We start from the raw sequence: 27769 nt of genomic DNA on the forward strand, positions 1-27769 counted from the left end.
ACTCTACATCTAAAATGTCAAAAACTACAAGAATCTTGAAAGAAGAGGAATGTAGGGTAACCACTGTCAACAAATAAAGTGTGCAAAATGAACTCAGTCCGTGTTATGGGAGGTGCATTACATGATTCCAATTAATTCACTGCAAGCGGATTAAGGGCACACACGATTGCAGCCTAAATCAAATTAGCATACTATGACTGAGACTTGAGTGAGACATCACAGGCTATACTGCAAGCTTGTTAAAGTATTTATGTGTGTTGCATAAATTAATAAATCCAAGGAGTTACTGAGTTAGTGTAAACGAAAATTCATTCAGTGTTGATACTGCAAGAGTATTCCAGGTGGGTAAAAGGTAAAGGCACAACGTAACACCGTGATGGAAGCCAGAACACACAGAAACACCATTTACCTTCCCGCCACAGCGGTACCTACTTATCTACTTGCACAGGTGCACTTTCGAACTGCTAGGTTGGCAGGTGGACAGAATATGAAAGCTGGGTTCTAAGTTCCATAGCAAAACTGAAAATAATAATTTTGGGCAGAGATTGCACACTGAGGGATCATGTTAATGAGTCTTCAGAGAGCAATTTGAACTTTGAAGGAAAGGGATTGGTTCCCTTTCAACAGCATTTCCAATAGCTGGCCAGAACAGGAGAACAGCTTCAGAGGCTAACTTACTATGCTTCTACCCTGTGTTCCGAGAGAGGAAAGAAGAGCAGAAAGAATCAACATACTGCCTCCGCTGCCCAATAAATCTTCCTCAGTTGTTATTATTATTGTTATTTTATATCCCAACTTTTTCCCTGACAGGGACTTGAAGTTACTCCATTTCAAATAAGTGATCTGCCATTTACTCCAGCAAAAGCCTCTTTTATCTAATCTCAATGTAAGACTTGATTATGTGAAGCACTCTAAACACATGAAATGTTCTATATGAAATGTTACATGAAATGTTAAGTAGTATTACTCACAAGGATATGCATTAACTATATAAGAGCTCTAACTGATATTTTAGGCAATGCAGCAATTGATATTATGAGTACTCTTTAAAATACACAGATCTATATGATGTTTGGGTGGATATTTTCAGTCTGAATCTGGCTTACCCAAAGTGTTGTGGGGCATGTTCTATGTAATATATACAGGCTTGGTTTAATGACTTACCTCCCAAAAAATGGAAAACTGACTACAGCTTTCAAATAACGTAAGAGAAATGCTTAGGCATATTTACATTCTGCCTTTGTGTGAGTTGACAAAGAATCACTTCTCCCCAAAAATTTTTAGTTGTTATCAAACCAAATATTGGAAGTCATGATTTAGTTATTTTACCATTTTACATTAGCTATAACATTAGTCTTTTGAAATACAGAGATCAAAAGGTCCACAGCACCCTCTATTGGCAAAATGGTAAAGTTTGAGAAGTCTCTCCGGTTCATTTTTCTTCTGTGAGAACAGCAGTCACTTAAGAGAAATGTTCTGAGGCTAGGAAATGGAATTCAGGTCAACTGCCTCATGGCTTTAAGTAAATAATATTTCACATCCAAGTTGCGGTAGTAAATTCTGCACAGCAAAATATTCAGTTTATCATGCAGAAACTGCTGTTGCAAGGGGTGAGAAATATCTTTAAACACGCTCCCCCGTTGTTTTGCTATTTATAGCCATTGTTCCTCTGATCCAATACTGTCTTAACAAAAGCCACAGCTTTCAAATATTTTTCAAAATAGACATATGTCACAAACTTTAAGAAAAAGTATACATAATAAAATTAAATGATTGGGTATACTTGCTGAAACAGAAGTGTTTTAGTTTGTGTTGAAAACAAATGTTATATATGCACAGCTGCATGACTTCTCCCACTTCTCTCTCTGCCCCCCTCCACAAACACTACAGCTAACAACTGAAATTCGTTCTGAAGCCAAGTTCTGGTACAAGTTGAGGTCTACCCTAGGTTTTTTGTTTGTTTAGTTTGTTTGTTAAACAATTTTCCAACTGCACAAATTCCTCATCAGTCACTCCACACTTTAAAAAAGGAGGAGGAGGAGGAGGAGAAGGAAAAAAGAGGCTGAACATGCTTTACTTCTTGCTTACACTCTGCATCAGTGGCAGTTTCTCCACAGGAGTCCGTAGTTACCATCTACAATACAGTGATGATTCATTTATCAATCTGCCTTAGTTCAGCAACTTAGCAGGCACAAAAAAGAATACAAGGATACAAATACAGCAAAGCATACCGGTAATCTTCCCAGAGACGAATGTACAGAAAAGGAGCTACCAGCCAAAAAGAAGGAGGTGTTTCAATATGGTTTGGACAGTTTAAGTATGGATACTGAGCACAACCCACCTTTATATAATTTGGGTACATGCTGTCCCTGATTTTGTAATTTAAGTGCTTTATAAATGCATATGCCTAATGTGTCTAACCACCACCCCCTTTTCCAGCCGCACATTATCAGCTTTCCAACTGCACAATTTTTCTCCCAAATGCACATTTTGTTTCCAACTGCACACTAATAAAAACCTTGGCCTCGCCAGCACATCAGAGAACATTATAAATCTGTGTGCATTTGTCATGTGTGCAGGCATTTACCTTTTGACCATGGGGCTACACTTGAATTCTTAACTGGCTAAATAGCTCAGAGTCTGAAATATTTCCTACTGTGGGCCTTCTTGTTTATTGGCAAGAAAGAATATGGAAAGTCTACCCACACACACCTCAACTATTGCATGTTGTTCCTAACAGCCCATACTCTTACGTCAGGTGTATTCACTGATCCAGTAATAGTGCCTAGTATAGACAAGGTCTCTTTGTACAATGCAAAGACAGAGATTTATGTCAGCTTGTAATGCAATCTTGCAGTTCTGAGACTGCCTTATCAATATGCAATTAGCCCACTTACTGCCATCTAAACATTTCTTATCTTGTTCCAACACACAACAATGCAATCCTATCTCTGTACAAGGCAACAACACTTCATTTGGGCATTTTAAATAAAATGAACTCTTATTAACCAAAATATCTACTCCAATTTCTGATTTGAAAAATCTGAAGCTTTGTACCTCCCACATTCACTATTACAGGGATATATGGAGTGCTTTTTTCTGGGGGAACCCAGGGGTACGCATACCCCTAAACATTTTGTGAATCTAAGTTTGGCCTCATTGAGGTGCCCCTCAATTTCAATATGAGTAGGAAAATGAGAGTACCCCTAAACATTGTTTTTAGGAAAAAAGCACTGCATATATCTATTGTACACATACGTATACACACACAGACACACAGACACACACAGACACACACACACACACACACACACACAGAGAGAGAGAGAGACAGAGAGAGAGAGAGAGAGAGAGAGAGAGAGAGAGAGAGAGAGAGACAGACATAGTGCTATGGTTGTTGTTTTTTACAGAACTGTATGAAATTTGTGGGCATGGTAGCCACTCAAGAGCAGATAATATGAGCCAAACACCAGATAGGCTCAGGTAATTTGTGATGGACACCTTTAAAGCTTGAGAAAGAAAGAAAGAAAGAAAGAAAGAAAGAAAGAAAGAAAGAAAGAAAGAAAGAAAGAACTTTAACACAGAAATTTTTAAATATTCTCTTAACTTACATCACTCTCTGATCCTTGGCTATCCTGATCTTCTTCCATGACTTTTCTGTTAGTTTCATTAGTGTTTCAATTCATCACTATACCAACAGAGATTGGCCATTTAAACTTTTCACAGACTCATGGTCTAGTTTTCGCTTCTTCTCTAGCCTATAGGCAATAAGGAAGTCTAGTAAACCTCTAAGGAGCAGGGATAAGAAATAGCACGCACTCATTGCTTTGGGGTTCAATTGACCAAACAGGCCTGTTCTGCAGCGTGTCCTTTCAAGAACTAGGAAAATCCATCATGCAAGTTTTAATAATTAAGATTGCTTATCAAGCTTTCTGTAGTTTAACCTCACCAGAATACAAGTAATTTGGAAGTTAGAGCTCTCTTTTTTTCCATCACAACTGAAAGAATCTCCAGAAACTGGTCTGCAAAATTCTTATTCTACAAAAGGATTCCATATAACTGTCCCTCTTTTAAAGTGACCACCACCTCCTATGAGGAACATCATTTTATAATTTGTGTGTTTAAAAACCACCTGTACAACAAATACATCCATTATACTTGGACAAGACAACATCTAGGTCATGGGTAGGCAAACTAAGGCCCTGGGGCTGGATCCAGCCCAATTGCCTTCTAAATCTGGCCCGCGGATGGTCCAGGAATCAGCGTGTTTTTACATGAGTAGAATGTGTGCTTTTATTTAAAATGCATCTCTAGATTATTTGTGGGCCATAAGAATTTGTTCATTCACCCCCCCCCCCACAAAAAAAATATAGTTCGGCCCCACACAAGTTCTGAGGGACAGTGGACTGGCCCCCTGCTAAAAAAGTTTGCTGACCCCTGATCTAGGTCAACAAGCTCCATAAAATCAAGCACAAAAGTTTGGGCTTATGGTTCCCAATCAAGAACTTGCCAAAGTCTCAGAACACTTCTGGCTTATTCAAGGATCCGGTAAACAGTAAACTGAAGTATGTAACAGAAAATAAAAGTATTAAGAAGGGCTCACTAAGGATGGGGGGAGTAAGTAAGCACCCTCTCCCACTTCGTGGAGCCCGTTTAACCCCCCCCCCCAGTATACTCCAGAGCTTAGGGTGAGGAAACAAGCTGGGAGATGGCTTGAACGCAAGTGGAGGAAAGATCTGAATGAATGCAACTGAACAACGGTAAGGGCTCATTATCGAGCTTACCTAGTGGCAGTGAAAGCAGCAAAGAAGGCATACTTTGCTGCCTCCATTGCATCCTCATTATGGCATCTGGCAATGCTTTTCCAGGTTGTACGAGGTCTTTTACAGGATGACCCAAAGGAGGTGATAGAACCAACAGTAGCTTGCAAAATGCTGTTTGCAAAGCATTTTGAGGATAAAATCGCTTGCATCCACTAAGACCTTGATTCTGCTGTTATAGCAGATGAATCTCATAGGGTGTCCAGAGCACAGTCTAGTCCTGTTGTGTTGGATGAGTTTCAGTTGGTAAGACTCAAAGATGTGGACAAGGTGCTCAGATTAGTCAGGGTGACCACTTGCGCTCTAGACCCTTGCCCTTCTTGGCTGATAAAAACCAGCAAGAAGGGAACAGCTGGCTGGGCCAGGGAGGTGATCAGTGCCCCTTTAAACTTCCAGGTATAGGGTGGTATATTATATTATATATTATTATTATTATTATTATTATTATTATTATTATTATTATTATTATTATTGGTGGTGGTGTCATTTTAGGTGTTACATAAACAAAAACCAGAATATAGGAGAGTTTTATATTAATTTATACTACACACACATACAGGGAGCAGACATGCTATAAGCACTAATGCATCATTTTAGATTACCAAAGGAATCACTCTTGAGCTTGTAGGACAACCACCACCAGATCAAGGCCCTTCCATTGTTCCAATCAGAAAACCTGCCACATGTTTTTTTCCTTTGCCACTACACCGTTTAACAGCCAGCCACACCAGACACGATGGAAAGGAGACAGCAAGTTCTCTTTCATTAATGTGCCTTGACCAGCTGTTGTCAGATATAAGCTTCCTAAAGATGACATTCCAGTAGAACCAGCAGAGGGGTAAGCAGAGAGAGTATAGCTCCTTCCTGTAGACTGCTAGCACCAATTATGTGCTACACTTCTTGAATGAGTCACTTTGGCACTTCTTGTTTGAGTCACTTTGGCTTTATTTCTTTAAAATGCCATTTTCATGATCACCTAGCATACTGTCTTTTCAAACGTTAAATGCTACAGATAACAGCCAACATTAACCATACTCCGAATACATAGAGATCAATAAGTCCACTGATTTCAAGGGTCTGCTCCAAGTATGACTACAGCTTGGCATCACCCTATGGCTGCAACCCAATATAAATATATTGGGTTGTAAGTCCCATTCAACTCAACAGGATTTACATTTGAGTAGTTGTGCAGGATTGTGCTGCAAATCAGTTTACCGCTGCACAAAGCTTTGTAAGCAAGAGTAAGTGGATTATAACAATTAGGGTAAAAGTTTAACTCTCTGGTGCTTATCAAGCTTTAATTAGTACAAATCAGTAAAATTTACAGGGCCACAGGACTCTTGCTGTTGCTAGAATAGAATGCAGTTAATCTGCTGAAATCCGTCTCAAATCCAGGTTAGTTTAAAGGTAACTGATCAAACTTTCCGGAACTGGTGTTGTTTGCTCAGAGTCAACAGTTCATGGTCTTCAAGTTCCACTGTATAACTGTACCGAGCATCAATAATGAACACTGGTTTCATATCTATGCTAGTGCATAAAACAGAAAACACAATGAACAATAAAGAAAGTATCTCATATTTTCCATAAAACATTAAAGATAGTGTGAGAACAGCCACCTACAATTTGATATGTATTTTTGATAAGAATAAGTTTTATCGGAAATTCAAATGAATTTCAAACACTTCAAGCTCAGTTGGTACAGCAGGATAATCTTACTTCAGGGTTGTGGATTTGAGCCCCACACTGAGCGAAAGATTCCTGTATTGCAGGTGGTTGGACTAGCAGGTTTCCTCAAACTCGGCCCTCCAGATGTTTTTGGCCTACAACTCCCATGATCCCTAGCTAGCAGGACCAGTGGTCAGGAATAATGGGAATTGTAGTCTCAAAACAACTGGAGGTCCGAGTTTGAGGAAGCCCGGACTAGATGCTCCTTGTGGTCGCTTCCAACTTTATAATTCTATGGTTCTATGAATACTGCTCAGTTCTATCTTATACCACAGTTGTTTAGAACTCTTTACTGTGCTGAATTAAGACAGCATGACATAGTTATGTCACTGTCAATAAAGAAAGAATGCAAAATGTCTTTTTCTATTCTTTTTTTATTATTATTTAAAAAGGCTACCAAGATGGGCTCTGTCTAAAGCTTGCAAAATTACCTTTGTTCCATATTGTGGGTTTTGATTTATTTATTTTTAAAAAAAGTATTTCTATGTTAGCACACTAAGTTTTATGGAGCTGCATTTTGGGGGGGGCACAGAATTTAATATGAAGCATTTCTTTACTTACACAATATACAGTGAGGAATGTCTCACTTGGCCAAAATCCACTCAACACTCTGCTACTACCCAGTTTGCCATAATGTCTTTGGAAGGACAGAATCAACTTCTGTCTTGGACAATACAAGACTACACCTAGCTCTTCATGAATTTGATGATGCCACTACAGTTCATATATTGGTATATTATAACAAGACACATAGGAACAAAGTTTCCTATAGACTCTGATTCGTTTCCCAGAAGACAAAACTAAAACTAAGAATTACAAGATTAGATGAGATACCTCATGAGCATATTCTGCTTTAGATATACAGTCATACCTTGGTTCTCAAACGGAATTTGTTCCAGAAGTCCATTCGACTTTCGAAAACGTTCGAAAACCAAGGGGCAGCTTCCGATTGGCTGCAGGAGCTTCCTGTACTCAACCGGAAGCCGCGGAAGCTGCGTCAGGACATTCGGCTTCCAAAAAACGTTTGCAAACCGGAACACTCACCAAAACATTTGAGTGACAAGGCGTTCGAGAACCAAGGTATGACTGTACTGTAACAGTGCTATAGAAGACAGTGATCCCATTACCACTAGCTAAACATGGGCAGAGAAGCTGAGGGGGATCCCCCCCCCCAAATAAAATAAAACAATGCAGCTTCTTCCCTGGGGAAGCTCCTAGAGATGTTTGAGTCACATATTATTTTGCCTTTTTATATAAGTGTTTTCATGTTAGTTAGGGATCAGCGGAAGTTCTTCACTTAGTACAAGTGGAGCACTGCCCATCCTAACCCCAAGCCCCCCCCCCCCAAAAAACCTGTAGCCCAATCTCTTATGTTCCTTATCATTCATATGCAATATAATGTATCACATTTGGATAGTCTGTTCTTGTTTCATAGCATTAGGCAAGAAGTAGGAAGAGCCTTCCCAACCAATGCTCTTTTCTGAGGCTGAGGTGCTTTTTCTTCCATTTGCAAGCACAAGGTAAAAGCAGCCACAAGCACAAGCCTTTCTTCTTTTCTATGGCTAGCCAGCCAGCCTACCAGTCTTTGTAATCAGCAATGTACCTATGTGAGTTCATTGTTTAATTTCTACATTCATCATAGGCACACACATGCACACCCAAACACACATTTCAATGAGAGTGGTGGCAAACTATCCCAAAAACACGTTTGACTGGTGGGAAGGAGGGCAGGGAACCTGGTTTATTCATGGGCAAGACTGGGCCCTTTTTTATTGTTAGGGGGAATGGGAGGGGAAAGAGTTTCCTGGTGGCATATTTGGCTGACATCATAAGCATGGAGTGGGGGAAGTCTGGTTTCCTTCATTGGCTGGGCCAGGCATTTTTATTTATATTCTCTTCACAATCAAAACCAACCACCTTTACAAAATGTTAACAGTTAAAGTCTTGTTTTGCTACTAAAAAGTGGTGAGGAGGGGTGCCTACTGTTGGGTTGTAGATATGCTTAAAAATAAGACTTTGTTTCAGTCCTCTCCACTCCACAAGAGCAACTCAAGGAAATGCTAATGTCCATACTTTCATGATTGATAAAAAGGTGTGCAAAACACAGAGCAGAGTATCTTTACCTTGCCAAGCAAGGCTGATGTTCATAATTACTGTCTCACAGTGACCTTCTTTTATTGAAGAGATGTGTTCCATCTCATCTACACATGCATAAAGAAAACCTCCACACACACAAGTTAACTTGGAATTAGTACACTTCCATATAATACACACAACAGATCAGTAACTATGAGTCCATGCTTTAAGAGTCTGTTCCACTCCAACCTGTCCTTGTCCCAACTGCAACACACTTGCTTCTTCTCTCCTAAATTCATTAGCCTAATTTCCTGTTTCTTCAAGTTCTGCTTCCTCCACCTATGTTGAAGAGTACTGATGATCCCCATATCAATGCACCCTATCCCACAGGCTTCCATGCCTCATCACCTCACTCAGTCTGCTGTTTTACTTGCGCAATGTCTCCTGCTGTGATAGCCACTGCGATGTTACAAGTTTCCACCATATCCTTTTGTAAGTTTTCATTAGACATCTGAACAGGAAGCACTGCTCATTAACTAAACCAAATGGAATTAATTGGGAAACACAAATATGACTGCACTGACTTTAGGGCTAGCAGTTCCATTCCTCAGTTTCAGCAAGATATGGAACCACCACTTCCTGCCCTCTCCCTCAAAAAAGAACTGTCACATAGATCTTTCTGTGTACCTTCTATACTGCAGACCAAAATATTTCATACCCAGAACCAAGTTTATCTAATGAAACAGTCAGCTTCAATATGGCTCAATACATTTTTTTCCAATAAAAAGTTATTAAAAGTTTTCAATATAAAATACAATAAAAAGCACACTATAAAGAACACTATACCCAGCAGCAACTTGCACAGTTGGAATTGCATACTACCATTTACCTCTTGGCCATAAAGATCCTTACATCTTAAATTTAATCCAATGCTGGACTTACTGGAGAAAAAAAATCAATTATTATGTGCAAAGCAGTCTACTTGGGAGATTCTGCTACTTCCACAAGCTAAACAGCTTCCAAAAATAAAAAAGGAAGTCAGCATCTACTGTTCTTTATTGCCAACAAGCTGTTGCATTAGAGAGCTGGTTTGCAGCCATCTTCTCTTATTACCAGTGCAGAAAGAACATTATACTATGTTCTTTACTCAGGTACATGGCTTTCAAGGAAATATACATACATACACACACACACACACACACACACACACACACACATTTATTGCCCTTGCTACTATATTCAATGCTCAGATTTTTTCAAAGAAATGCTTCAGCATCCAACAAGAAAATACACTTTGCTATAAACAGAACTCACCCGATCTGCTGATGCAACCTCTTCACCAGCTAGACATATAGGAGAGGCCATCTCCAGCACAGACATATTAGTAGGGGCATCAGTAGTTGATGAGGATCTGGGCCGGCCTGAATGAATATCCTGGAGAGACTTCCTGTTGATTTGGGGGCTTCCCTTTGGAGGCTCTGCCTTGCCCCGCCTGCTATGCAAGCTTGTTCCTCTCTTCATTTTAGGTGGCACTCTGATTTGTTGTAGAACTCTGTTCAGAGCTGTGGGGTGGGTAGAGACACCATCAATTTCAGCACATGTGCTTTGATTTTCCAATTCCGTTTCAAGCTCCAAATCAACCTGAGCTTGCTGAATATCATGGGGAGACACTGAGGACCTCCTACGTTGATGCTGGAAAAGATGCTTCAACCCTTGACCAATCACATTAATATTCTCCAAGGCATTGTGGGTAATTTTGGATAGCTTTTGCTCCGATTCATGCTGCCTTTTGGTCTCTGGATCTTGAGACTTTCCTCCAAGGTCAGGATCATCATAGAGTTGTTCACTACCAGAAGGCTCCATCAGATGACACCAAGCAAGTTTATTTGACAAGTCAGACACAGATGTTATGTGCCCTTAAAATTTGTTTTTGCTGAAAAATGCCAAGATTGTCAGCCAATAAAGTGTGCAATTGCTTCAAGAGTGAATACACATGCAGCTGTGCCACGGTGGTCTCATGCTTATCTACTGTTAAAACAAAAAAACTAGGGTTACACATCATGCACAGATTAAGGTTATTCACATTGAAAAAACATGCAGCTAGTTTACTCTCTTCTCAATCCTAAACTTTTCAAGCATTTTTCTTTACCATGGGGATTAAGTGCATTTCCACTGCAGGTGGAACACAAAGCTTATGAAAAAATATTCCAAAACCAAATGCTATATTAAATATAGAAACTATACCTCCCTACCAGCAGAGCTGGTATACTGGAAGGCAAGGAAGATTTTGTCAGAGCCGTAACAAGCATACCCCAATTTTAATATGCGTTGTGCTACATGAGGCTGGATTTGGCAGCTTATCACCATGCACCATGGTATTAAGGAAAGGCAATGTAACTCAACACATTGCTCTATATTTCTAATAAATTTTATGTTATTACAAACTAAAAAAAAATGGAAAAAACAAAATATCTTCTTTCAGGCAAGGACCAGAAGCAGGGACCAGATTCCACATTGCCAGCGCCAAAATATTTTGTAGGTACCAAAGGCCATTAGCAAAGGCTCTCTTAGGAATCTCAAATGTCTAAAATGACTGGTTCTTGTAGACGTGAGCAGCAGAATGGCAGCAGCATTAAAAGTGGGTCTTGTTCAGACTCACAGGAACAGATAATAATAATAATAATTTATTATTTATACCCCACCCATCTGGCTGGGTTTCCCCAGCCACTCTGGGCAGCTTCCAACAAAATATTAAATAACACAACCTGCTCCTTCAGGTATATTGCTTCGGGTAAGTGGAAAAGGCAAACAGCTATAATTATGTCACACTACAGGCAGGTAGCTGAGGAAGTAAGCAAGTGAACTCAAAGCAACTTGAATATTAAGAAAGGGAGCATTAATAAAGTTAACAATAACTGAACAGCCTTGTAATACGCTTGTTGTGATTAAGTGCGAATCACATGCATAAGCTGTGTAAGATGATAAAATGGACCATACAAATGAAGCTCAGTCTTGGCAGATCCTGCATGAATTTTGAGAGAAGTTGATAGAGATATATGATGTTTAGACTGGAGAAAACATCCAACAGAACATATTAAGAGCCATTATGATGATCAGGACACATCTAGGATCCGGTTTGGAAGTCTGTTTTGCCAGTCCTAATACTTGAACCCATGACCCTGGGATTAAGAGTTTAATGCTCTACCAATTGAGATATCCTGCAAAAGCAAGCAAATATTGTCTGTACAAAAACTCTAGCACCTTTGCTACCCTTCTCAGACACTGCACAATATAGTGACCCACTGGAAATAAAGCCATCCCAAATTCTACCATTGTGATGTAACATGTTGCAAGTTCTGTTAATAGACTGAAAATTGGGCTACCACTATTTTACCCAACAAAAAATAAGCAGGGGCATCATACACATCTGAAAACTTAAAGATACAACAAATGCCTCCAATATTAATTCCCACCATTAGTTTATATAAATATATACTATCCTATTGATGCATAGTAGTATATTTCTGTGACGTATATAGCTAGGAATAAGGCAGCAGTTCTTATGGCCTGCTTTTATATGCTTTTCTGTGGTAACAGTTTAAATCACAATGATCTTATTTCTCCACGGACAAAAGACAAATTATGGCATAATAAGAAGTTATGCACAAGTGTCAGGAATCCACATGCAACAGCACCATTCCTCCTTTCAGGCGAGTAAGCAAACAGACCAGAAAGTATTTAATGGGACATCCAAACTGGAAAATATGGGTATTGGCATCCAAACAAGTCAGGATATGAAACCATAGTTTGAAGTCGGCTTTTGCATCCTGGCTTGTTTGGCATTAACCATTATTTGCTTCCAGTATATTTCCTGACCCAATTTAAAGTTCCTGTTTTAACCTGCAAAGTCCTAAGAGCAGGTTACTTGAAAAGATCACGTCCTCCTTTGTATGCCTACCTGCACCTTAAAATTCTCTTCAGAAACCCTTACCTAGGTGCCTCCACCAATGAAATGAGGCAGAGGGCAACTAAGGAGATGTGGTTTTTTAGTAGTAGCATATCAGCTATGAAACAGACTTCCCAGAGAGCCACGCCGGACACCTTCTTTACCTTTTTTCAGTGCATTTTAAATTGAGGCTGTACAGTAAATTATTCTATGGTGCCTCTGCGCAATGAAGCTTTTTGCAGTATTAGTATTGGATATTACCTATGTCAGGGGTTCAGGAGCAGAGGCGAGGGCAAGGGAGGAAACAGAGAGCGAGGGGGAGGAGGCCGAAGAAAAGATGAGTGATGACGACGACCCGAGATCTCCGAGTCTTTCCAGTGAATCAGAAGATTCACAGAAAGGAGCGCCAGTGGCCAGAGCAAGGGGGGAGCCTAGGGGGACACCCCAGGAAGAAGGGTCCAGAGGGGGCTCAGAGGGCAGCAGTTGGAAATCGGGGCCAGCGTCACCAACAGAGCGCAGTGGAGAGGAAGGGCGCCAGGTATCGAGCTCTGGCAGCTCGCAGCAGGGGGGAGGGCATGAGTCAGGAGTGGCCACACCTCCATCGGGGAGCGAAGAAACGGTTAAGCGGAAAGTGGAAGGTTGGGCGCGCGCGCCAAGTTCAAATGCACAGGAAGGTGGCGCAGTAAGCAGCCCGGAAAGGGAGCCAGGTCCTAAAGCCCGACGCAAGGAGACAGAAGGGTCCGGGGGCTCAGCGTCAGAAGAGTCCAGGAAGGAAGAGACCACGGGGGGCAGAGGGACCCAGAGAAGAACGGTCAGGCAGAAAAGGTGGAGTAAGGCTAGGGTATTAAGCTGGTGTACAGGGGGCGGAGACTCAGATGGAGCTTCGCCGGTCTAACCCATAAGACGTAGAGCTGCACGCGGCAGCTTGAGAATGGAAACTGTAACTCAATAAAGACTCTTATAAAGTGAACGCTGGCTAGCGTGATCCTCTGTGAGCTAGGATCTGGAAGCAGCTCTGACAGTAAGCTCCGTCCCCAGTTGTGGGCATCTGCAGCCTCGCGGAGAGGAGAGAAGGCAGGTGCCTACTAGCGAGCTCACGAACGGCAGACAATATGACGGCCGAACAGCAGATAGCAGATCTCAGAGAAGCAGTGACACGACTGAATGCCGAGATACTTGCATCCAGGAAGAGGGAGGACGACGCAGATGCCGCCTACAGAGATCTCCAGGTCAGGTTGGAAATGCTTACGAAGCAAGGGCAACTGACACCCAGACCGGAGGGGATTGGGTTGGGGAGACGAACAGGCGGTCTAGTCTCTCACTTCGATGGGAATTTACAACAGTACCCCAACTTTAGAGCAGATGTAATGTGTGCACTGCAACTGCTGGACAAAGACTTTAGAGATGAGCAAGAGAAGGTGGGATTTATCATGTCCCATTTGCATGGAGATGCTAAAGCATGGCTGCGCAATTTGTGGAGAGATAAGGATCCAGCGCTCCAAAATGCGGATGCCTTTATTAAAGCGATGGATGGGTGCTTTTTGTCAAGCATAGACGTGGATCTTGCCCGGAAGGAGGTACATGGACTGAAGCAGGGGAGGGCCAGTGTAAGGCAGTATCATGCCCGCTTTTTTGCATTGGTCAGTGCCCTGGAATGGGACAGAGATTCGGCTCCAGTCAGAGACCTGTTTTGGGAAGGATTGAACAGCGCGGTTAAAGACGAAATTGCAAGGGGGGAGAGACCCCGGAGCACGCAGGAGATCGTTCAGAGGGCGCTGGCGGTGGGGGTGCGTCTGGAAGAACGTCCATGGAGCAGGGACGAAGGGCGTGGAGGGCGCGAACCAGCCAGGGGCTACTCCTTCCTTCCCAGAGAAGCAGCGCGTGCGCAATCCACGCCTCCGCCAGGAGGAGGAGCGGAACCTATGGAGGTTGGAGCTGCAAGGGCTCAGTCAGCAACCAGAGCCCTAGCACCGGGAGCAGTGAAAGCGAAGCCTCCTAGAGGGAACAGGAAGTGTTACGTCTGCGACAATCCCCAGCATATGGCGAAAGAGTGTCCCCAGAGGCTCCACAAGCACACTGCAGCCTCAGCAATGGTAACTGCAGCAACGCAGCAAGGAGAACCACAGCAGGGAAACGACGGAGTCTGGCTGGAGACAGAGGCACTGGGGCCCAGCCAGACGTGTCAGTGAAGCAGTCCCCAGAGATTTTGCAGCCCACAGACCCCCTCCCGCCCAAACCAGTGGTGCGGCTCACCGCATCGCTCCAGCTACCCAATGGCCTCACCATGGACGTGCCGATCACCATTGACTCAGGAAGCAATGCGGACTTTATAGGGCAAGACTTTGTCGACCGGCACGCTATACAGTTACTGCCTGCCACACTGCCCCTGCAGGTCGTCACGGTGGATGGCAGGGAGCTGCTCGGGGGGCAAGTGGTGAAGCAAACGCCACCAATGGTGATGCGAATTGGGAATCACAAGGAAGTCATCAGCTTCAATGTCACTCAACTATCGGACACGCCTATTGTCTTGGGCATGAGTTGGCTGGACAAGCACAGCCCGACGCTGGCGTGGTACCAGAGGCAGCTGACCTTCGGCTCTTCCTATTGTGCTTAACACTGCATCCTGCCCCGGCAGGAAGGAGAGGAAGAGGAGTCACAGCTGCAGTTAGGGACGCTGCAAGCGGTTCCCCCACAAGTACGCAGAATTTTTGGAGGTTTTCTGCGAGAAGGAGGCGGACAAGCTACCCCCCCACAGACCGTACGACTGCAAGATTGACCTCCTACCAGGGGCGGCGTTGCCAAAAGGGAAGCTGTATTCCATGTCTGAGGACGAATTACAGGAACTCAAAGAGTTCATAGATCACAATTTGGAGCGCGGTTTCATCCGAGAGTCCAAGGCAGTGGGGGGCAGTCCTGTATTCTTTGTCAAGAAGAAAGACACGCCCCCAAAAAGGCTCGTAGTGGACTACCGGACCTTGAACGCGGTGACCGCGCCATCGGACTTCCCCATGCCCAGGATAGACGACCTCCTCGCGACGGTGCGCAAGGGACGCGTCTTCACCAAGTTGGACCTGCGAGGGGCATACAACCTCATTCGCATGCGGGAAGGCGATGAGTGGAAGACAGCCATGTTCACGCCCCTGGGCACCTACGAATACAGAGTTATGCCTTTTGGATTGCAAAATGGCTCCCACTGTTTTCAAGCTTTCATGCATCACGTGCTGGCGGGGCTCCTCTACAAGAAGTGTGTCTGTTTCCTGGATGACATACTCATCTTTTCTGACTCGCAGAAGGATCACGACAGAGACGTCAAGGAAGTGCTGAGCAGACTGCAGCAGCATAGGCTCTACGCCAAGCTGGAAAAATGCCAGTTCGACGTGTCGGAGGTGGACTTCCTGGGATACAGGTTGTCCGATAAGGGGCTCGCCATGGACAGCGCCAAGGTTCGCGCGGTTTTGGATTGGAAAAGTCCGCGCACCAGGAAGGAGGTCCAGCGGTTTGTCGGCTTTGCGAACTTCTATCGCAAGTTTATCAAGGGGTTTGCGATGCAGACGGCGGCCATCACAGACACGCTCAGCTCCAAGAAGAAGTAGTTCATCTGGACGGAGCAGGCGGAGCAGTCCTTTCAGGCACTCAAGCGTCTCTTCGCGTCGGAAGAGCAGCTACTACACGTCGACCCCAGCAGACCGATGAGGGTGGAGACGGACGCCTCGGACAGAGCCGTGGGAGCAGTGCTGTTGCAGCAAGACCCGCAGGGGGCGTGGAGACCGGGAGCGTTCTACTCCAGGAAGCTCACCAAGTCAGAACAGAACTACACCATCTGGGACAGGGAGTTGTTGGCCATTCATGCAGCCTTTAAGGCATGGAGGCACTTCCTGATCGGAGCCAAGCACACGGTGCAGGTCCGCACGGACCACAAGAACCTGGAGCACTGGCGCACGGCGCGGTTCCTGAACCAGAGGCAGATACGTTGGGCAGAGTTCTTTGCGGACTTCGACTTCCGCATAGAGTATGTCCCGGGGGACACCAACATCATGGCGGACGCCCTCTCCCGTAAACCACAATACCTCGAGGAGGCGACGCCAGCGGCGGCCATGCACATCTTCGCACCGACAGCGTGGGCGTGCGCTTCCGCGACTGTTGACCTGGAGGCGGTTCGACGTGCGTTGCAGGACGACTCCTTCGCGCGAGCGAAGATGGCAGAGGCACGCAGGGGCACGACGGCGACCGGCGAGTTCCAGGTTCGAGACGGATTACTCCTCCGTAAAGGGGCCATCTACGTGCCGGGGGACGATCTTCGCGCCAAGGTACTGCAGCAGTTGCACGACGCGCCCACCGCTGGGCACTTTGGCACAGAGAAGACGATAGAATTAGTCGCCAGAGACTTCTGGTGGCCCAGAATGAGAGGGGAAGTCGCGGACTATGTGGCGAGGTGCGACACCTGCCAGAGGGCCAAACCCGTACACAGACCGCCGGCGGGACTGCTGGAACCGCTGCAAACCCCGTTCGAACCATGGGAGAGAGTGGCCCTGGACTTTGTCACGGATCTGCCCAGCTCGAGAGGCAAGACGGCAGTGCTAGTGGTGGTGGACTTGTTCTCCAAGATGGCACATTTCATTCCGTGTGTGAAGGTGGCCACGGCGGAACAGACCGCCAAACTGTTCATAGATCACGTGTTCAAGGTTCACGGTCTGCCGCGGTCTATACTGTCCGACCGGGGGCGGCAGTTCATCTCGAACTTCTGGCAGAAGCTGATGGGCTTCCTGAACGTCAAGATCAATCTGGCTTCGGCTAGACACCCGCAGACCAACGGGCAAGCGGAGCGGGTCAATGCCATCATGCAGCAGTACCTGAGATGTTATGCGAATCAACAGCCCGCGACGTGGGTGGATTACCTGCCTCTCGCCGAGTTCGCCTACAACAACACGAAGCACGTGTCCACGGGGGTGACGCCGTTCTTCGCCAACAACGGAAGGCACCCCAGAACCTTCCTGGGACTGGAAAGGATGGGGGAGGGGGAGCCGCAGACAGCAGACGCGTTCGCGTCGGAGTTGCAGGAGGTCCACGATCAGCTTCGGCGGCACCTGGAGCTGGCCAAGCACGCATACAAGGTACAAGCAGACAAACACAGGAGGGTTGGCGAAGAGATCCATGTGGGAGACTGGGTCTGGTTGGCAGCCCACGCAGTACCGGCCAGGTCGTTAGCGAAGAAGAAACTAGGGCATAAACAACTGGGACCCTACCAAGTCGAAGAGCAGGTCAACCCGGTAGCCTTCAGGCTGCCGCTGCCGGAGGGCTCCAGGATGCATCCGGTGTTCCACAGATCGCTGCTCACTCCCTACAAGACACCTCACAGATTTCAGGAACCAGGAACGGCGCCGAGTCCGCTCCGAGAGGGAACCGAGCAAGGGGGAGCGCCACAGGAGGAGCCCATCAACGAGGTCACAGAGATTTTGGACTCGAGATGGGGAGAAGAGGGAGTAGAATACCTTCTCGCCAGAGAGGGCACCCCGGCCAGTGCCAACAGTTGGATGCCGGGCTACGCTTTGGAGGAACCTCTGCTCAAAGACGAGTTTCATGCCCTCTTCCCACACAGGCCCATGCCAGCAGACTTTTTCGACGATTGGCTTTTCACACCGACGCTTTCAGCTAGCACGTTCCAGGGGTTCGACTCGGACGAGGAACCGACAATGGACACACGTTCCCCGGAGGGGTCACCCTCGGGATCTGCCTCAGAACCCTCGTATTGGTGGGACGATAGACCAGAGGAACAGTGGCGCAGGAAGTGGCTGGAGGGTCCCGGGCGAGCAACGCCCCCAGGAGGGACCGATGAAGAGACGGACATGGACGTGTTCGGGGAAGACCTTGGGCTCGAGCACGGCGGCATAGAGATGGAAGAGGAGGCGACCGTCGGCGACGAGCGCAGGGAGGAAGAACCGGAAGTCTTCAGTTGGAGGCCCGCCACGGGAAGCAAACTGTATCCGGCATTCATCCCCATGACACTGCAGCACCCAGCTCCCGCACCGGAAGGAGGGGGCTTCGAGGGGGGGATGGATGTCAGGGGTTCAGGAGCAGAGGCGAGGGCAAGGGAGGAAACAGAGAGCGAGGGGGAGGAGGCCGAAGAAAAGATGAGTGATGACGACGACCCGAGATCTCCGAGTCTTTCCAGTGAATCAGAAGATTCACAGAAAGGAGCGCCAGTGGCCAGAGCAAGGGGGGAGCCTAGGGGGACACCCCAGGAAGAAGGGTCCAGAGGGGGCTCAGAGGGCAGCAGTTGGAAATCGGGGCCAGCGTCACCAACAGAGCGCAGTGGAGAGGAAGGGCGCCAGGTATCGAGCTCTGGCAGCTCGCAGCAGGGGGGAGGGCATGAGTCAGGAGTGGCCACACCTCCATCGGGGAGCGAAGAAACGGTTAAGCGGAAAGTGGAAGGTTGGGCGCGCGCGCCACGTTCAAATGCACAGGAAGGTGGCGCAGTAAGCAGCCCGGAAAGGGAGCCAGGTCCTAAAGCCCGACGCAAGGAGACAGAAGGGTCCGGGGGGTCAGCATCAGAAGAGTCCAGGAAGGAAGAGACCGCGGGGGGCAGAGGGACCCAGAGAAGAACGGTCAGGCGGAAAAGGTGGAGTAAGGCTAGGGTATTAAGCTGGTGTACAGGGGGCGGAGACTCAGACGGAGCTTCGCCAGTCTAACCCATAAGACGTAGAGCTGCACGCGGCAGCTTGAGAATGGAAACTGTAACTCAATAAAGATTCTTATAAAGTGAACGCTGGCTAGCGTGATCCTCTGTGAGCTAGGATCTGGAAGCAGCTCTGACAACCTATTACTGTAAATTGTGTTTGATGTTTTTATTTATTTATAAAAACATTTATATACAACTGTGTCATGAAAATATATCACAGTGGTTTACAACATTATAAAAACATAAAACCACACAATAAAGTCATAAAAAGTTAAAAATCAACATCAACAGACCATTGTGGGGGATGTACTCTTAATTGCCTGCATAGGCTTGGTGGAATAGAAAAGTTTTAAGCGTGTGTTTAAAAGTTGGCACAGAAGGTGCCCACTGTACGTCTCTATTGATAGGGTATTCCACAGGACTGGGCCAATGAAACTGAAGGTTCTGTTTCTCATTGTTGCCAAAGAAGCCTCACCAACGCAGGGAACAACTAAATGAGTTTCTGCAGATGATCTCAGTGACTGAGCTAGAATATAAGGAACAAAATAAAAAAATTCCTTCCAGTAGCACCTTAGAGACCACCTAAGTTTGTTATTGGTATGAGCTTTCGTATGCATGCACACTTCTTCAGATACACCTGAAGTGCATGCACACGAAAGCTCATACCAATAACAAACTTAGGTGGTCTCTAAGGTGCTACTGGAAGGATTTTTTTAATTTTGTTTTGACTACGGCAGACCAACACAGCTACCTACCTATAACTAGAATATAAGGGTTCAGGGTGATCCTTGGGGTATCCTGGACCCAAATTGTTGAAAGCCACCATGGGAATATTTACTGATGGGCTGTTATATAAATCTAATGAACAACTAGTTCTCATATCAGATACAACAGGATGTCATGGTTAGCTGCAGCTTCCTGACTTGTTTCGCTACTTATCCAAAGGCAGGAGCAAAGCAGCTGTGAGTGCCTGAAGCTCATGCATATCTTGCCTTATAAAGCCAATATTTGATAATCTGAATGTGACCACAGTCATGTGATACATAGAAAGAAAAATGATTCCAGATACAGAATTTCATCCCATTTATTTGGATAGAAATGACCTCCAATTCTTAAAAGGAAATTTTTCTATAAAATTCACAACTCCAAGCTAGATATGCCTAGTACCCCCGCAAGCCCCCAATCCATTATAAGGTGGATACAATAGGATGAGTAACTGCACAGAAACTCAGATTTGTTGCAATTAAAGTGGATCACACATATGCATTAAGGTTAAACTATATCATACATCTGAAACATTCAAACAATGGGATTACAGACTGACTATTCCTTTGGTATAACATCATAAACACTTTACAGGCTCACTCCAATTTGTGGAATTAGCCATCAAACTACCCAGGGGAACTGCATTATCTATGGAGAATGCCAGAGGTGGAATTTTTAGTAATAACAAAAAAAGGTCAAAACCCTGATGAGTCAGATTACTTCAGGCTGAAGAGACTCCTCAAAATCTCATTTTTTTAAAAACAGGCAGATTTTGTCCCCCCATGATTCTGGGAAAATATTTTAATCTGATAAACATTTGCTAATGAGAATGGACTACAGATAGGCCAAAGATAACCTAGATTAATATTTTATTAGCTTGGTGGTAATCACATATGCATGGTGTGTCTGACTGTTATACTGTAGCTAAAGACCTCCCTGTAGTACCACAGATTAGAGTTTTGTTAAATTCCATCCTGCTAGAGAAGACTGCATAGATTCTGCAGCTAATCCAACAGCCCTTGTCATTCAATGCTTTGCCTATGGGGATCTCACTATGCAGCTATTTCAAGAGTCACTACATGTTGTCAGAAAATGCACGGCATTTGTGGTTAATGAACCAAGTGGCAACTAAAGCCAATTTTTTCCTATTTATTTCTACTGTGTGTGGTCAGAACTTTTCTCATGCTCCCAAACATTTGCTGGTTTGCCCCTTACCCTTGAAATTCTCCATTAAAAATATTTCTGTATATTCACTAAATTGCTTTGAAATATTCTACTATGGCAATGGCCAAGTCTCCAAGTTTATTACATGGACAACTTTCACTGGAACTCATGTACTACCGGCTTTAGAAAAAAACAGCAAAAGTGCTACCTAATGCAGAAGATGAAACAAGCTGCAAAACACCATATATACAGTCAGTGGTTATACGTATTTGCAAACATTACAGAACTATTCTAGCATCCTCTCAGGTGAGACTTAACATAGCTATTGCAACTCAGATGCCAAGACACTACTTAAATATAGGGAGGAAAAGGTACTTACCTCCACCACTTATCCTTAAACATGACTGGCTGGTGGGGCTCCTCTGTCAAACAGCAGCTTGGGGGAGAGAAAGTTAGACAAAACTTAGAAATGAAACATACACATCAAGGGAATGTGACTTACTGAGGTTACTTTAACTCCAACACTGTAATAATACGCCCCTAGTTATGGTTGGTCTCAGCATTACTAATAGGCAACAAAGAAGGAGTAGAAAAATGTGATGACTTCTGTGCACCTGCACATTCTGCTAAACTTCAGCTTACACAGCCATGCCCTTATTCTGTCTCTGCAGACAAAGAACTTGCTGGGAATTTGCCACAGTCAGTGAAAACTCTTGAATATTTGCAAGCTGAACTTTCCACATGCTCAAAGCCATTCAGGGATAGGTTTGCAACAGTGGCTTAAGCTTCACTGAAAGGCTTTTCTGCCAAAAATAAATAAGATACCTTTCATTCTTTAATTATTATTTTTTAATTTTCAGTTTTTTACAAAAAAGCACCAAAGTTACATGAGAAGACTGCTTCTAAAGCAGTAGGATTTTCCCTTCTCCTACCTAAATCAGCTGCTGTGGGTCCCTCAGAGCAGATTTTATAGATACATGGGGGGAGACTGGGGAGGAAGCAGGCCCTGTTGTGTGAGCACTTCATTGGAGTCCACACTATAATTATTATTTTTAGCATTAACGAATACTAGAGCAGGAAAAGAGAATTCAAATCGCAGAGAAGGCCCATCAAGCTGAAGGGTTAAACTTCAAAAATGTTTCATAAAAGCATCAAAAATTGGAAGGCACACAACTATCCCATATACAAATTTTAATCAGCAAGTAGTAATTGAAGCAGCATATGGCAAAGCACCTCTTACACAGGGATCTCTAATTCAGATTCTTACATTTTGGCTTGAATCCTAATTTTCCTCCTATGAATGAAACAAAGTCCACATACATGGAACAAGGATTTCCCATCTTCCGCAGCTCCTACACCCCCTGAAAATGAAAGATTGCTCCTGTTTAGGAGGCCCTTGGGAATGGTGCAGAATATGATGTAGGGGGCCTGGAGATGGAAGAATTGGCAGGAATCACTTTTTCCTTTACGTGAATGAACAACTTAGAATCAAACTCTTTCCAACATCAAAACTTGTAGATGTTTCCATGTATATAAATATTGGGAGATGGGGGAGATTTTACAGGCAGATATTGATTTCCAGTGCACACATACCATGTTGGTGCTTTATTCCCATATTTTGCTCACTACCATATTTGTGTTGACGATAAACATTTAATTAACTACTGTGGACAGAATAAGTTGCCATTCAGATGATCTGCATAGGAAAACTCTTACCTACTAGAACCAAAATATCAAAATAAGAGTGTGTTGAGGCCAATGTCCTTGCTGCATTTCAATTTAGTCTTCTCACTAAGGTAAAGGTAAAGGGACCCCTGACCATTAGGTCCAGTCGTGGCCGACTCTGGGGTTGCGGCGTTCATCTCGCTTTGTTGGCTGAGGGAGCCGGCGTACAGCTTTCAGGTCATGTGGCCACCATGACTAAGCTGCTTCTGGCAAACCAGAGCAGCACACGGAAATGCCATTTACCTTCCCGCCGGAGCGGTATCTATTTACCTACTTGCACTCTGACGTGCTTTCGAACTGCTAGGTTGGCAGGAGCAGGGACTGAGCAACGGGAGCTCACCCAATTGCAGGGATTCAAACCTCCGACCTTCTGATTGGCAAGTCCTAGGCTCTGTGGTTTAACCCACAGCACCACCTGCATCCCTTAGTCTTGTCACTAGCTGCTCCAATAACTAATGTTCATTATATCTTGTACACTGTGCGTTCTCCTTCCAGATTTGTGGGATCCTTAATGTAACACTGGCACACACCACATGCAATTGATATGTTGGGGAGGGGGGAGAGACACAGATGTGGCCAAAAGTTAAGTAACCAGAAGTTAGCAAGCTACTTCTTAAGTGGTGAATGGGCATATGAGTACAACAGAACAAAGTGAGCATTTAACATTTATTTTGATAGAATCATAGAACTGTAGAGTTGGAAGGGACCACGAGGATCATTCTAGCCCAACCTGCTGCAGTGCAGGAATCTTTCACCCTATGTGGGGCACGAACCCATGACCCTGAGAATAAGAGTCTCATATTCTACTGAGCGAGCTATCCCTCAGTTTGAGTAGAGACCAAGGCAGAAAGGAAAGCATCAAACTGCACATACAGTATAGATTTATAATTTGGCCTATTCTAGTTATCTGTGCCATGTATTGAATTACTCACAACTGGACAAGTTTCTAAACTGCTTAAATTTTAAAATCTCCAAATCCCAGCTCCTTAATATGACATTCTAATTGTTGCAGTTAAAATTATTCCAAGAGGAGGATACAAGGATGAACAAAGCCATTGACATATTATGCCATGTCGATCCCACGGAATACAAATCATCATCATCATCCATACAGTAGATACGCAGCTGCCCTAAACAACATCTGAGAAAACAACTGATAGGCAGCTTGGATTTATTTATATCATATGAGGTAGAATAGTGCCGTTTGTGAACTACACCTGGGTAGCAGCCCAGCCAAGAAGATGGTTCACCAATGTTATCACTATTTTTTTTATTTGGGTCTATATTTTATTTTATTTATAAATGGAGAAATGGGGGTGCAGAGTAACAGACAAGATAGGAAAGGAGAAAATGGAACAGATACTGTGAAATATTGAGTGGCTCTGTATTCTATTTCCTACAACGCACATCCTTATCCCAAGCTAGTCATAGCCTCTTCAAAATGTAACCAAATATGATGTCCAGCAGGTGAAACACAGCTTGTGGGTGGTAAAATGCTTTTCCCCAAAACACAAAGTGGAAATGTAGGCTGCTGTGAGAACTGTCAAAGACACTTGTGGCTTTGGAACGATCTTGAAAATTCTAATGCTGCAATTAGCAGAATAATGCCTTATAACTTTTCAAAATAAAGTTACCACAGAAGAATTACAGGCAAGCTGCCTATATGATTTTCCCGCCTGCATCCCCATTCCTCCAACTGGCTAATGCCACTGAATCCTGCAGAGAGGGGGGAAAGAGGAACCCTGCATACTTATGCAACTCCTGGAAAACAGATTCCTCTGGTTGTGTCACTCAAGTGCTGCCACTTTGGTATTCTGGCCAGAGGCAGCCAGAACGTCAGCAAGAATTGTAAAATTCAAAAGCTAGAAGCTACACTTATTTCAGTAATTGTTCAAATACTTGGTCAAGTTCATTTATCATTTTTTGTTCTTTTTCCCCTCTGTGCGTGCATGCACGTACGTACGCACGCACGCATGCACCCACCCACCCAACTACGTCTGAAAAGATATGTAGATACATGCAAATGAAGTTGATGCCTAGGAGATACGTACTGGTTTATAAAAATCATGAAGATAGCATAAAGGCAGGCTAACTACTTGTTTCAGAGTAATGCTGTTCTGTTCATGTGTTCCCTTGAGAACAGTTGGCTCCAGTCTTCTTATAAAAAAAGTTGATCAATACTCTATTTTAGAGCAATTTCCTACCTGTGATGTGGAAGAAAGATAGCATTGACATACGCAGCCATGAGACAGCTAGCAAACCATTTCAACCACAACTCAAAAGCAGAAATGTGATCTGATTAATTTTACTGTATATAGATGAGAGACAACAGTTTTTGCATCCAGCAGTACAAAACAGGTGATGGCTAAAGAAACTATGCCAACTACAGGACCCTGGCTTTTTCATCACAGTAAGGCATTTGGAAGTCACAAGAACTTGCAACTGCTAAAGAAAGAATCAATAAATCTGATGTCCGCCTTTCATAACCAGTACCTAGTATAGGAATCTTAACAACAGCCTTTCTGAAGAAAACTTTTATTCCATTCAGAATTACAGTTGGCACACATAAAAAAATTAATCTAGGTTTACTCAGCAGATTTTATGTCACTTAAAGAACTGGAGCAAGCACTCTTTGAAGTTTAAGGAAACTGTAAAAAACAAAATGCCTTCCCCCAAAATAAGTTTCTCAGTAAAGTATGTACTCCTTTTTCATAGTTCTGATATAGCACCCTATATCAGGCTATGATAAATATTGTTTAAATATATCTTTTTTATTAAACCAAGTGCATTCTTAAGGTAAGATGACAAACAATTCAAGTTATACAGGACACACACATGCTGTTTAAGTGTACATACACTGCAAGTTGCTTATCACTGTTTCAGATCTGGTTTAGGTGTCAATCCTGATTAACAATAAGTTGGCTAAGGAACCGGAATTATATACCTGTACCAAACTTGAGAGTTCTTCAGCAGTTTTCAAATTATTATAACACATCCTTATGTTTAGATCTGCTTTAAAGCAATCCTACCAGTAAAATTAGAGGATAACTCATGTATACAGCTCCAATAAGAAGTTAAGAGCTGCATAAAGAAGACTTTTTAAAAAATGCTCCTCACCATGTCAGTGGGTCAGGTAGGTTTTGGCTAATCAGACAATCCTAGGAGTGTCTTCCTAACATTGGAACTTCAGAGGGGGAGTACGATCTATGTCCCGTCCTCAAACACTGATACAGTGGTACCTCGGATTACATACGCTTCAGGTTACATATGCTTCAGGTAACAGACTCCACTAACCCAGAAATAGTGCTTCAGGTTAAGAACTTTGCTTCAGGATGAGAACAGAAATTGTGCTCCGGCGGCGTGGCAGCAGCAGGAAGCCCCATTAGCTAAAGTGCTGCTTCAGGTTAAGAACGGTTTCAGGTTAAGTACGGACCTCTGGAACGAATAAAGTACTTAACCCGAGGTACCACTGTATAAGGTTGTCTCTGCACCAACCAGGCAGTTGGTGCTCCCAACCACCTAGGATGGTGTTTTACAAATTGCATCACTATTACCAGCTGAATTTTGCTTCCTTCCATTCTTAATGCATTTGATGCATCACTCCTTCTAATGCAGAACTTACTGTGCATTACTCCATCCAATAGCAAACAGAGATGGCAAGTGCCAAAAGAACTGGATCAAAGATGGGGACATTGAAAAGTAAGAGGTTCTCAGTGTGCTTGGGAGAACCCAGAGATTTACAAAACTACCTTGCTTTAACAGAACTGATAGTTATAGGTGACCAGCAGGCTCATGGAAGAGGGATGGATTGTTCTGCCCCTCCTCCACCATTCTCTTACCTTCCATGCAGAGGAAGGAAAGCCTACCAACACATAATCTCTGTAACAGAAGTACAAATTAATCAAGGGGTGTTTCTTTTGGGGGGAGGGGGCGTCAGTCATTTTTAGAAACAATCCAAATGCTGTTCTTTACCTCCCCCTTGAACCACCAGCATAGCAGAGTAAGCAAAATATCAAATATCCAGGTCAGTTAGCCAAGAAATATCCTGAGTTCATATTCTTCGTGTACTTCCAAATATATTTGATAAGGTCAAGTGGGCAACAGTAGATGTATCACTGCACTAATCTTCCATGCAGCTTCCAAATGGTTTTGACACCAAAGAGTATGCCTACTGAACATTTTAAGTTCAAAATGTCAGTAGAGTGGACCTGATGGCAATCATTACTGTTTGTGACAGCTTCATGTTAAAACATGAGCTGAATATCTTCCCAGTTTCTAGGTAGTCAAGTCATCCCAAAAAATGTCTCCAAGCTCCTATCATGCTGCTATCTCATATCACTTTGCATAGCCCTACAAAAAACTTTGTAAGCAGTGCTTTAATTCACCACCCATCTTAAAGCAGTATTTTCTAACCTTTCAGAAAGGAACTCTGCCTCAAATTTAGGGCCGTAATCCAAGCAGCAAAACCAATTTTACCAAAGCTCAATCTCTGCTTAAGTACAGTGGTACCTCGGTTTACAAACAGTCCTATTTACGAACTATTTGGTTTACTAACTCCACAAAACCGTAAGTAGTGTTCCAGTTTGCGAACTTTACCTTGGTCTACAAACGGAAGCAGGGCACCAGCGGTGGGAGGTCTGCTTAGAGAAAGCACGCCTCGGTTTAAGAACGGATTTCAGGAACGCATTACCGTATTTTTCCATGTGTAAGATTAGGGTTTTTCCCTAAATGTCAAAAATTAGGGGGTGTCTTATACTCTGGGCCATCTCCCCCCATTTTCTTAAATCTGAGACCCCCCAAAATAGGGGGCATCTTATACATGGGAGCATCTTATAGACGGAAAAATACAGTAAGTTCATAAACCAAGGTACC

At 44.1% G+C, this 27769-nt stretch overlaps 1 protein-coding gene across 3 annotated transcripts in view; it reads right to left on the reverse strand.

Moving 5' to 3' along the window:
* TMCC1 (transmembrane and coiled-coil domain family 1) overlaps nucleotides 1-27769 on the reverse strand; it is a 128671-nt gene that overhangs the window by 91749 nt on the left and 9153 nt on the right. Inside the window, exons 2-3 of one of the 3 annotated variants that reach the window (XM_081184156.1) lie at nucleotides 21552-21608; nucleotides 9936-10649 (exon numbers count right to left, since the gene is read on the reverse strand). In XM_081184156.1, coding sequence (XP_081040282.1) covers nucleotides 9936-10484 — 549 coding nt within the window. In that variant the 5' untranslated portion in view covers nucleotides 10485-10649; nucleotides 21552-21608. Of the gene's footprint in view, nucleotides 1-3611; nucleotides 3938-9935; nucleotides 10650-21551; nucleotides 21609-27769 lie in introns of those variants that run through there. The other 2 variants (XM_081184157.1, XM_081184160.1) reach the window with 2 other exon arrangements.

This window comes from Podarcis bocagei (genome assembly GCF_964188305.1).
Source record: "Podarcis bocagei genome assembly, chromosome: 2".
NCBI lineage: Eukaryota > Metazoa > Chordata > Lepidosauria > Squamata > Lacertidae > Podarcis > Podarcis bocagei.